Source organism: Bufo gargarizans, chromosome 1 (genome assembly GCF_014858855.1).
Source record: "Bufo gargarizans isolate SCDJY-AF-19 chromosome 1, ASM1485885v1, whole genome shotgun sequence".
Lineage (NCBI taxonomy): Eukaryota > Metazoa > Chordata > Amphibia > Anura > Bufonidae > Bufo > Bufo gargarizans.
The window spans coordinates 225,028,967-225,042,186 of record NC_058080.1 but is presented as its reverse complement, the minus strand read 5'-3'; the positions used below and the strand labels follow the sequence as shown (position 1 = coordinate 225,042,186).

The following is a 13,220-nucleotide window of genomic DNA, read 5'->3' as shown; positions in this document are numbered from 1 at the left end:
AGGGGTTTTATTGCACAAAAGTAGTAAAACATAAAAAAAACTATATTTATTTGGTATCGCTGTAATCTTACTGACCAAGAGAAAAAAGGTATTATGTTATTTATACTGAAAAAAGAATGCCATAAAATTTATAATGTAAAAACTCAGTTGCAGTATTGCTGTTTCTTCCAGCTTTCTCCCAGAAAGAGTTAATAAAAGTTAATCAGAAAGTTATGTGTACCCCAAAATGGCACCATTAAAAACTACAACCCCTCCTAAAGCTACAAAGACTGAAAAATAAAAAAGTTATGGCTCTTGGAATGCGACAATGAAAAAATAAAAATGTTTGGTCTGTAAGGCCCCAAACAGGCTGGTCCCTAAGGGGGTAACTATGCATTTAGAAAGTGTTTTTAGACACATTAGCATGGTGTAATAAACAGTTCTGTTGGTGGTGACTCCAGGCAGGAGCTTTACATTAAACATATTCCTATTAGGGGAGTTGGTCACCTAAAAATCTGATTCAAAGTAAGGCCTCATGCACACGACAGTTGTTGTGTTCCGTTCCGCAAAATGGGGTTCCGTTGTTCCGTGATCCGTTTTTGTTTCCGTGTGCCTTCCTTTATTTTTGGAGGACCACCAGACATAAAGGAATGTAAAAAAAAGTCTAAGACAGGTTTGCCATGCAAATGATAGGAATAAAACAGACGCGGACGACAATCTTGTGTGCCTCCGCGTTTTTTAGTGGTCCCATTGACTTAAATGGGTCCTCAAACCGTTTTCCGCGGAAATAATAGGACAGGTTATATTTTTTTGACGGACTGGAACCACGGATGACGGACGCGGATGGCAAACGGTGCACTATCCGCATTTTCAACGGCTGCATACAAATGAATGGGTCCGCACCTGAAACGCTAAAATCAGAGCTGGTCACACAGGGGAAGCCAGGTGCACCAAACTGAGTGGACCTGCCCATAGTACACAAAAAAACATATTTGCATAAGGGTTCATTCACACAATCAAACCCATTCTGCTGTCCGCAAATTGCAGATCCGGTCTGCGTACATCTCGTGTGTTTTTTTTAAATGTTCTATCTTTTTTGCAGGAAGGTGGAATAGACATGTGGACACGGACGGCACATGGTGAGCTGTCCGCATTTTTTGCATCACCATTGAAATCAATGGGTCCACATGCGCATTGGATGTGGACCAAAAATATAGTCATGTGAATAGGACCTAAAAAAAAACACATTTCTTAGGGTACTTTCACACTTGCGGCAGGACGGATCCGAAAGGCTTTTCACCCTGTCGGATCCGTCCTTCTGCCATTGAGCCGTGCTGCCGGACCGCCGCTCAGTCTCCATTGACTATAATGGGGACGGGGGCGGCGCTCCGGCGCAGTACGTCAGTGCACGGCGAAAGTGCCGCCGGACTAAAAGTCCTGCATGTCCGACTTTTTAGTCCAGCGGCCTCTGACCGCGAACTGCCGTACTGCGCAGGAGCGCCGCCCCGTCCCCATTATAGTCATTGGGGACGGAGCGGCGGCATGGCGAAATAGCGGAAGGACGGATCCGACAGGGTGAACAGCCTGTCGGATCCGTCCTGCCCTAAGTGTGAAAGTAGCCTTAGGATAGAAACACCAGATTTTCAGATGAAGGGTATGGTTATGTTTTGCATAACGGAAACCAGATGGATCCGTTATACTTGCCCATAGACTTCTATTATGACGGAAAGCAAAACTGAATGCCTTTTTAATGCCTCTGTTTTGCATCCCGAATGAATCAAATAAAACCGCAGCACTCCAAGGTCCTCAATCCATGCTGGTTTATTCACCAAAAAATGGCGACGTTTCGACCTAAGTGGTCTTTCTCAAGCCAGGGTCTTACTCCTAGCATAGGGGATGCTAGGAGTAGTAGTACCTAGGACTGCAAATCCTAGCATCCCCTATGTACTTATACTACCTGCAGTCCCTATGTACTATTGCATAGGGACGGCTGGTAGTATGAGTACATAGGGACTGCTGGTAGTATGAGTACATAGGTGATGCTAGCGGCAGTAGTACCTAGGACTGCAACTCCTAGCATTCCCTATGTACTTACAGTATACTACCAGCAGCCCCTATGCAATAGTACATAGGGACTGCAGGTACTATAAGTACATAAGGTAAGCTAGAAGTAGTAGTCCTAGGTGCTGCACATCCTAGCATCCCCTATGTACTTATATTACCTGCAGTCCCTATGTACTATTGCATAGGGGCTGCTAGTAGTATACTGTAATTACATAGGGAATGCTAGGAGTTGCAGTCCTAGGTACTACTGCCGCTAGCATCACCTATGTACTCATACTACCAGCAGTCCCTATGTACTCATACTACCAGCCGTCCCTATGCAATAGTACATAGGGACTCCTAGCATAACCTATGTACTTATAACATACAGCTCCTATGTATAAGTACATAGGAGCTGCCTATAAGTATTGTTCTTTATTTCTGCACAATAAAAATCATTATACTCACCTTCAATGGCGTGCTGCTGACTCCCTCGCAGGCTGGCACAATAAGGAGCAAACAGCAAGCTGCAAAACCAGCTTCTCCTATATCCTGATGCAGGTGCAGACCGGAAAGCCGGAGACGGTGACGCGGCAATTTCCAAAACACTTGGTACCGGATCCGGCATTAATACATCTCAATGGAAATTAATGCCGTATCTGGCAAGTGCGGTATTATCCGGAATTTTGTCAGGAGGAAAATACCACAGCAAGCTGCAGTATTTTGTCCAGTCAAATACCGTACAAGGGACGGAACAGAAGACATCCTGATGCATACTGAACGGATGGCTTTCCATTCAGAATGCATTAGGACAGAACAGATGCCTTTTTTTCCGGTATTGAGACCCTTTGCCGGATTTTAATACCAGAAAAGAATAACACTAGTGTGAAAGAAGCCTCAATCTGCTCTCAGTAAGCAGAAGTGATGAAATCAGTCACGGGGTTAAAAGCACACAAAAACCACGACAAAATGGAGTACAAAGCAGTAAAGGGAATTGGCTGTGACTCGAAACCATATTTTGCATGCAGCAACCCGAGTGCATCACTGCGATATGTGTTTTGAGTCAGCGTAAAAAAGGGAAAACTATAACCACAAGTTAATCTGAGAATCTCAAATTTTAATTACAAACGCTCCCTCCTCCTTAGCCTGCCACACTCCCGTTGGGCTTGAGAATATCTAGAAATGATGGTCTCCATTATCCTAGAAGCTGTCAGCAGGTTCCCTTGTTAATAGCAGTGCTTAATATTCATGAGTAAATATTTTAAAGAAATAATGACGGCAAACAGCCAAATGGCTGCTGAGACGTTCGAGGGGGAACAAAACTTCCTTTTTGAGCTATCGTGTCTGAGATGGGAGAGGATATGAGTATGAATTTATCATGATTAGGGAAATGCAGTAGGGAGATGTAGTTATGGAGGAGGAGGCAAAAAAAGATGAATATGAGCAATAATTTTAAATAAAGGAAGCCAAACAGAATTGTTTCTCCTTCTTCTCTTTCACTTGCTGAATTTTCTCCTTTATTTAATTTATGATGCCAATTATGAGGTAAACTGCGCACTGGAACTTCTGCGAAACTTTCGACGGCGAAGAAACCAACATGTATCTATTTAAAGTATTTAAAGTGTAGATTGTCTTTACTGAACCCCCCTCGAATCTATTAACCCCTTAAGGGCACATCTAATTTTGGTGCTTAAAGGAAATGTGTCACCAAAAATGATATCTGCCAGTTAAAACCAAATAGCAAAAATCTGATTGCAGATCTCTTTATTCTATTCCCTGAATATGATTATGGGGGCGGCCATCTTGCCTGAGCTGTTCTTAACAGCATTTAGCAAGCATTAGGAAAATTGCTTTACGGCAGCCACATGGGCCATAGACACAATGGTTTGGAGCTGACCCTATTGACTTCTATGGAAGAGTTTTCCAGGCAGGCTCTGTGACCTGTGCAGAGGTCATTGTATAAGGAAAGATTAGATGAGCTATGACAATCACCTATTGTGAATGGTGTCTTACCTATACACAGAAGTGATATCATTACAGGCATGATTAGAATAACAGATACACAGATAACTGTAGTAAAGTGATCTGTACAGATTAAGAAGTGGCGCTTATTATTTGGCTTAGTAACCAGTGCGAAAACTGCAGGAGTTTTTTTTTTTTTTTAATATACATAATGACATGGAAAATTAAAAGTAACATCATGAAATATTATTTAAAAATATGTTAAACATAAAAACATGATTTAAACAATAGTTAATTTTCTCATGATGCATTCTCTTTAAGAAAAAAGGATTTTTTTTATTTAAGCCTCAATGGCATTCTTACAGCTATAACTTTTACATTTTTCTATTTAGATTAACTTTTATGAATTTAATACAATTTCTATAATTTCCTAAAAAGCAGTTGTGCCAGTGTTTTTTTAGGAGGTGGTCATTACATTTTCTGGACTTTTATTACTGACTTTTTAAAATTTGAACTCTTTTTGTTTCACTAGGGGACTTTTATATATGAATTTTGCTTTTAACATACAAACCATTGGAATACCTATGTTTTTCAGTCATTATGACAGATACCTATTGTGCCATGACTAAGGCATAGACACGTGATCGTCCTGGGGGCCTTTCTTAGGCCCCTGGTTGCCATATTTAAATATCAACCCCATGATTGCCTCTCAGGGATTGGTGTTCGGAAGACTATGAAGCTCCTCTCTTTTTCTACATTACTTAGATGCCAAGCTCACCACTAGGTCACCACCAAGGGTTACTCTTGTTGGCAAGCTAATTTGCATATGATCTATGTTTGAGAAATTGAAGAGAAAACTCTTTTTCGAGTGTTTTATACTCAGGATAGATCAACATTATCTGATTGGTGGAGGTCCAACTCTCAGCACCCATGTTGATCAGCTGTTTGAGATGGAGCCCCGCTGCCTCCTCACAGCTTACCAAGCCCAGAGCTGTCTATTGGATAGTGGCTGTGCTTGGTATTGCAGCTCAATCTCCTTCACTTGAATGGGACTAAGCTGCCCCTAGGCCACATGACCAATGAACATGATGGCCTAGGGTAAGATGAGAGGAGGTGGAAGCACTCGCTAGAATGCTGTGACCTCTTCAAGCAGCTGATTGGTGGGCATGGCAAGAGTTGGACTCCCACTGATCAGATACTGACGGCCTATCCTGAAGATAGGTCATCATTATAAAACACTCAGAAAAGCTCATTAAATTACTGATACCAGCAATCTACTATCAAACGACCACAGAAAGACTGTGCAGAAAGATTACCCAAGAATTGACATCAATTCTGACATAGATGGGGGGAAAAACTAAACCTAGTCTTTTTTGTAGAAAGCCATGTCTGGTGATTATCTCACTAGCAACACTGATAAGTAATTACCTTAATTAAATACCAATTTAGCAAGAAAGACCCATAATTATGAATAAGGAGCACAGCGTAGCGTATACATTCACCTTTTTCATCAACATGGTTACTTTGGTTATACGGTCTTGTGTATAGTACCAATCTTCGTTCAGCTGCTAAGTGACATAAAAATGCTTCTCCAACTGGTAGTAAAGGAAAAGTTTTGAGCTTTGAATCATCGTTCCCAGCTCTTTTCCATCCCTCTGAAAAAAGAAACAACACTTATACTAAGAAGTATTAATTTCATATATATGTGCTAAAGAACATTGGAGACAACTTTAGGTTTTTCTATATACTTTTTATAACTTTTTTTAACCAGAATGCCTGGCAATTTTCAAGTCCTTGTGATGATGGATTACATTATGTTTTACAATTAATATGAACTCTGTTTACAACATGAAGATGGGGTAGATATAAAGGATATGTTTGGTGCGCAAAACAAAATCCATAACCCCAGGTTTCTATAGTCAAAGAATATACAAAAATGTATTTTTGGTATATTCTTGACAGCTTGAAAGTGGTTGTCTGGTTTTGAAACCCTTTTCAAATACTCTATTGGAGTTGTCCTCCATTCTAGACTGTAGACACCCACTGGATCTCTTCAATGAGGACCTATAGGGTACGGCCACACGATTAGGTTTCCTGATGCAGTTGTTGAAGACAAAATCAGGAGTGAATCATAAAAGGAGAGAAAGTATTAAAGACATATATACTGTAAATTCTCTTTTTTTAATTCACTCCTGGTTTTGGCTTCCATAATTACATGCAGCAACCTGAGCTTAAATTCCTAGAGCTAGATTAGAAATTAGAAGGGAAGGAACCTCTTATTTATGTAATTAGTACAATGTTTCACAATTACACATATTGGATGACAATAATCTTGTAATGTCTTACAAGACAAAACATAAAGAAAAATATAAAGATCGCAAAGTTTCCATTCATAGTAGACAGTTGAAATGAAGAAGTATCTGAATTCTTAGGAACTGTTCACATTGGTATAAAAAGCCTAGACAAGGGGTTCTGTAGGACCCCATTGTAAGTAAACAGAGACCAATGACTGTCATTTGTATCTGACATATGAGGGATCCAGCACAGCACCATTTTATAAACAAAAATGGCTTTTTATAAAATAGTGCTGTGCTGGATCCCTCATATGTCAGATACAAATGACAGTCATTGGTCTCTGTTTACTTACAATGGGGTCCCACAGAACCCCTTGTCTAGGCTTTTTATACCAATGTGAACAGTTGCCACTGGGATTTATTATGACAATATTGTTACAATTGTAAAACTTGGTTTTCTTATGCTACAGTACCTTACACCTTTGGTAACAATAATAATAATACTAGTAGTAGTATAAAGTAGTGATAATGGAGGCATCTTACCAGCATCATCGTGACAAGATTTTCTAAATAATATATTCTTTCTGTTAAAATAATCCCAGAGTCCAGTAGTGAAAAGCCTGCATGTTGGTTGTCTAAGTATATTCTTCTCACTTCCCCTAAAAAGGAACATTCATGCTGTTTAAGTATAAATCCATATTTGTCTTGTGTTGGCTCTCTCAATGGTACGCAATCTTTATTATTTTCACATGGAAAGGAGAGCTGAAAATCCACTGAGATGTTGGTGCATTGGTCTGATGACTCAGCTGAGGTGCTTGTATCCTGATAGCTTGGAGTCTGGGAGATGGTGGTGCATGGCAAGTCTGGATCACCTTTGTCTTTAGACCTATCAGGTAGATTGACAGTGGATATGCAAAGATCTGGAGATGAAGTTAAACTCAGTTGAGGTGAATTTGGTGAGGTGGTTGTCCATTGGTTGCACGTGTCATAATTAGAGATTGTATGGTAGCATGGGTAGGTAATGCAATGGCAGGAAGCATTAATCGAGGTAGATATACACTGATGATTTGATTTAGTAGCACAGGTTGTGCACTGGTTGCAGGGGTCAACAGAGTTGTCAACATGATGATCATGTTGATTTGGAGAATTATTTGTGAATTGGTATCTACTATTAGAAAAGTCAGCAGTGCACAGGCAGGACAATTCATGAGAGGTCACCATGTTCTCATGATTTGAAGTAGTGGTTTTGCATTCATAAACTGGATCAGAAGAAACTGTTGTGCAAGAATCTAGTAGAGGACAAGTGGATGTTGAGACATTTAAAGATTGGTCAGAGCTGATTTTCCACAGCAGTTGTAGATTTTGAGTGTTCTCTATGCATTGGTTGCTTAAATCAGGCAGTGCAGTTTGGCAAGATAATTCAGATGTGTCATTAGTACATGGGTTAGATGAATCAGAAGAGTTAATTATGAGAAGGTGGGATGGAGTCTGAGAACTTGTGTGCTGGTAGCGTGAATCAGAAATTGAAAACATATGGTTGGATGAACCCAAAGAGATGGTATTGCACTCATCGGGTGAATTTAGAGCAATGGTTGTGCACTGATCAGATTGATCTGAAGAGATGATTGTGTACTGGTAAGATGAACTTTGAGAATTGTTTGGATCAGGAGTGATAATTGTGCACTGACCAATAGGATCTAAAGAAGAGATTCCACATTGAACAGATAAATCTGGAACAGTAGCATGTTTTGATAAAGCCGAATCATTGATTGCACACTGGCTAGAGAAATCACATGAAGGTAAATCAGTAGTAGTGGCAATATATTTAGTAGTTGGGTCCCAGGGGTTATTCTGCATTTGTCTGATGAATGTAGAGAAATGGTTGGCCACTGATTGGAAAGTTCACAAGAGGTGATGGTGAACTGATGGGACAAATCAGGTGAGTTGATTTTGCCCTGGTTGGTTGAATCAGGAAAGAAGGTTTTACATTGATCAGATAGATTTAGGGAAGGGACCATACAATGGAGTGCAAAATTTGGCAACATTGTTGTACATTGATCTGATGTATCTAAAGAATTCATTTTGCCCATGTCAGATAAATCGGATGTGCTAGATGACATGTTTGCCCCCTGGTAGGTTGAATTATGAGAGATGGTTGTGAACTGGTCAGATGAAACTAGACAAGTCTGAAAAGATGATTTTTGAACTGTGTTTCTGCACTGATGTGATGGGTTGAAAGGAGGGATTTTGTAGCAGAAAGACTGATCAGATGAGTTATTCGTGCATTGGAGGTCTGTATCAAGAGTAGATGGTGTGCCCTGGTTAGATGGATCTGGAGCAGACATGTCGTAGTTATTAAATAGATCTGAAGAGGCACTTATGAACTGATAGGACAAATCAGATGAATTGCTTTTCCACTGGTTGGTAAAATCAGGAGAGGAGGTCTTATTTTGATCAGATGGATTTAGAAAGGTGACACTGCACTGTGGTGCTGTATCTGGACTCATGGATGACCGTTGATCACTGGTATCTAGAGAATTGATTTTGTCTTGGTAAAATGAATCTGGTTTGGCAGTAGTTTTGCACTGATCAGATGAATCTGAAGAGGTCTTTGTACATAAGGCAGTGGAATTTGATGACTTGTTATTCATATGGTAGGTTGAACTATGAGAGATGAGTGTGCACTGATCAGGAGGCGGTAAACATAATTCTGGAACTGTGGTTCTGCAGTGATGTAATGGATCTAAAGGGGAGATTGTGTAGTGGTTAGGTGAATTTGAAATAGTGGCCGCAGTATGATTAGTTGAAGCGTCAGAGGTGATTGTGGGCTTAAAGGGCAAATTTGATGAGTTGCTTTTCGACTGGAACAGTACATCAGGATAGGTAGTTTGTCCCTGTTCTTGGGGGTCTTGAGACATGGTTTTATTCTGGTAAAGTGAATCTAAAGAGATGTTTGTGCACTGGTTGGGCACATCAGGAAAAGTCTCTGGGCTTTGTTGGGAAGGGTCCGAAAATGTAGATAAATACTGGTAGTATTGACCTGGTGAGGAAGTTTTGATCGGGTAGGATGAATCAGATAAACAAGTTGTTAAAACAGTTGTTGGATTATTCAATGTGCATGTGGGCCTGATGGTCAACTGAGAAGAGTTTATGGCTGGGTCAAAAGAGTTGCTCGGTGTATGTACATTATTTATTTTTCGACTTTTGTTACTTATCATTTTAGAACTTGTCACAGTATCCTTGTTGGCCCTATCTGTCTTGGTTTGCAGTACACTAAATGCAGCTTCCTTTTCAGGTGATTTTTTTTGACAGTCTGTCTCAGAGTTTTTACTGTGTGAATGGCAGGGATTCTTTGATACTTCTTTTATATTATTGTCATTCCTGCTGTAATGCTTGTCTTGTTCATCAATGAATTCAAAATACGATACCTTGTGTTTTTCTGAAGGTTCGTGTTCTTTATGAAACTCATCACCCAATGTTTTCATTCTGGCATCAGGGCTGTCTTTTTTAAAATTTTTGCTTGAACTTTCCATTGTTATTCCATTAATCGCATGTGCTTGACCACTAATTAGTTCTTTCAGTATAGTAGATGACTGTTCACTGTCTATATTTTCAGGACACATGGTTGAAAGGTCTCTATTTCTTTGGAATTCAAGTAGGTCTGTAGCATTGTTTCTTGCCATACAGTCTTTTATTTTAATGGCACTCTTATTCTCACCATGATTTTCTATATTATCAATAACTACACTGTTTGAGCAAATTTGAAGCTGAATATCTGTGTCTTGCAAAGTCAATGGCTTATTTTTTTGTGATGCAAATGTTGGTATGTTCAGTTGGGTAGATGGCTGGCTTTCTCCATCATAAGAAGAACCTTGAGGAAGATTGTCTGTGTCCTTATCACTTATATCTTCTACGCATGAGATTGTCTCTTGACTAGAAACAACTTTGCTGATATTTAGAGGATACATACTTGTGATGCCAGAATTGTTATCATATGTTTCATTAGGGCTTACATTTTCGTGAAATAACTTAATTGCATTGCTTTGTATTTTCAACTTCTGGTGATTCGTGCAATTAACTGTTTTTAAATCTACTTCATCCCTTTGCCTTTTATGATTTGCTGTTTCACTTTCACATTGATTTACTTCTTCACAAACATGGTTAGCCACCTGTTGTGTTTGATCTGCATAACAATCATCATGTTTTACAGTAATCGGATAATCTTCTTCTGCCACATTTTCTTGCATTAGTTTCGCAGTGCTTTCCAGCCTTATGAAAATTGTTGCATTACTTTGTTGCAATGCAGAAACATATACAAACTTTTGATCAGTGGTTACATACTGGCCAAGTGTACCATTGGTCTGTCTTCCATGTTCGCTACTTCTAAACATCAGTGTTTCTTCTTCAGTCTTTCCATGGGCTGTTTCTATATAATCATCTTTTTTAGTGCATCCCGTCTGGTTGTCATTTTCAGAATCTAAATTAATTCCACCCGTTTTTCTCTGTATTTTAGAAGGGTTTGGTACATGCCATACTTTATACTTGAGCGGTATATCACCTGCCAGTTCCATGTTTGACCGTATCTCTCTGCTCAGTTCATTCTTCTGAGTAAGCATAGATGGAAATAAAATTTTCTTTGCTTCATAAAGATCAGTATACAAATCTTCATCATCCTGATCATCTGATTTTGTTGCACAATTTTTTTTAAAGGAGTCTGGTGTTTCCAAATGGGTTCCATATGCTCCTTCACTGTAAAGATCAGCGATGATAGTGTCTTGAGGTTCTCTTTTACCCATGTCCAATACACCATCAGAGTGTTCCAAACTTGGTTGAGCCAACTTTTTTGTTGATTCAGTTCTACAGAGTTGATTAAAGTGTTTCTCTTGAGAATATGTTAGTGGTAACGAGCTTGGCTGGTTTTCACTTAAGTCATCACTGGCCTTTGGATTAAAAAGCATACTTGTGAGCTGCAGTGGGGAAGTCTCACTGACTGCAGTTTTGATGCCAAATTGATGACTTTGAATCCTTCCAGATGGTACGAGTTCAGCAGTATTATCAATTTCAGACTCCATAGTAGAGTTGTGCAGCGGTATCTCAGCTGTAGTCTCAATTCATGATTGTAGATAATATGATGATTTAATACAATAACCCTGTAAATACAAATACTGTAGTTATCTATAAATATATGGAATAATTTTTACATAAACTCAATTGCCATTTTCAATTAATTATTATTAAGAAATCCATTTAAAAAAATGTTCTTGTGTCTTTATATTACGGTTACCTACTTGCTAAAGCACCACTGCCCCATGTACAATCCAATGAATCTCATGGGTTGAGGGGGGGGGGGGGTCACATGATCTAACTTCTAAAAGTAGCAGAGGCTGAAAATATATTAATAAATATGTAAGCTTGTTAATTTATGTAAATCAGCTCCATTATGAGGCGCTTGTGGGTTTAAATTTGTCCCATTGTGTTCAATGGCAGTTCATGTTGCCACTCCTCCATTTATCGTGGCATTGGTTCATGTGGGTGTGAATTGTGCCATGTGCCATCTCTCCTCAGTTCTGTATTATAAGGATTAATCATTGTGAGTGTGTAAGTGCATCTGTTAATCTAATGAGTTTGCTAAATTTGCTATATATGTTCATGAGTTCTGTCTCAGTCTGCTACATGCCCCATAAAGGGTTTCTACCACCAGAAATACTGTTATGTAGCTGACTGACATTAGCGATGCGCCCATGTCAGCACTACATAACAGTATGTTTCTAACAGTATTTCCTGCAGCCGTTTTTGTTAAAAACGTACTTTTATAGATATGCTAATGAGCCTCTAGGTGCTATGTGGGCATCATTAGCACCTAGAGGGCTCCGTTCACTAACCATTTCAGCCGCCCATCGCGTCCCTCCAGCCCGCCCCGCTCCTGTTGATTGACGTGAAACTTCTCAGTATCGAGTACCAATTCCTGCGCCTGCGCCGTGCACTTCAGTATTCTCCCGGCGCCGGCATCCTCACTGCGCCTGCGCCAACTACGTTACAATGAGGAAGCCAGCACCAGGAGCGCGGCATTCACTCACTGCGCCTGCGCCGAATACATAAGCGCACGGCGCAGGTGCGGGAATTGGTACTCGATACTGAGAAGTTTCACGTCAATCAACAGGAGCGGGGCGGGCTGGAGGGACGCGATGGGCGGCTGAAATGGTTAGTGAACGGAGCCCTCTAGGTGCTAATGACGCCCACATAGCACCTAGAGGCTCATTAGCATATCTATAAAGGTACGTTTTTAACAAAAACGGCTGCAGGAAATACTGTTAGAAACATACTGTTATGTAGTGCTGACATGGGCGAATCGCTAATGTCAGTCAGCTACATAACAGTATTTCTGGTGGTAGAAACCCTTTAAGTTCTGTGACCTGCCCTGGTTGTGCAACATGTCATGTGTTGCTTTGATCAATTTGAAGTCTGTCCGCGTCCTCTGTTGGAGTTTATTACTTTAGTTTGTGCCTGGAACATTAAAGGGATTCTGTCACCTCCCCTCAGCCAAAAAACGATTTAAAAGCAGCCATGCAGCACAGCTTACCTGGATTAGGCTGTGCTCTTTTATCTTGAAATCCGTCCAGCAGTTACTGCAAAAAACGACTTTGATCGATAAGGAAATGTGTCCTGAAGGTGCCCAGAGGGGCGTTTTTTTCTTCTTAGTGAGCCCAGTACCGCCCCCTCTTTCAGTGCCCAGCCCGCCTTCCTTGTACTTTCTAAAGTAATAAGTATTTGTTTTTGCTCAGTGAAAATGTATAAATTCAGTAAAGCTTTACTTAATATAATAATACCTAATTCGCCCCAACAAATACTTATTTCTTTCCTGAAGGGAGGGTGGGGAAAGAAATCGCTGGCCGTCTTCACTGTGGCAGGCAGACTGGAGAAAGCGCAGGGTGCAGCAGCCGA

General features: G+C 40.2%; 1 protein-coding gene across 3 annotated transcripts in view; it reads right to left on the bottom strand.

Moving 5' to 3' along the window:
- The window catches only part of LOC122920124, an 80,460-nt gene that overhangs the window by 34,331 nt on the left and 32,909 nt on the right, over positions 1-13,220 (bottom strand). For 2 of the 3 annotated variants that reach the window (XM_044269370.1, XM_044269456.1), the window contains exons 1-2: positions 6,822-11,380; positions 5,487-5,639 (exon numbers count right to left, since the gene is read on the bottom strand). In XM_044269370.1, the coding sequence (XP_044125305.1) occupies positions 7,976-11,350 (3,375 nt within the window). In that variant the 5' untranslated portion in view covers positions 11,351-11,380 and the 3' untranslated portion in view covers positions 5,487-5,639; positions 6,822-7,975. Of the gene's footprint in view, positions 1-5,486; positions 5,640-6,821; positions 11,381-13,220 lie in introns of those variants that run through there. The other variant, XM_044269543.1, reaches the window with a different exon arrangement.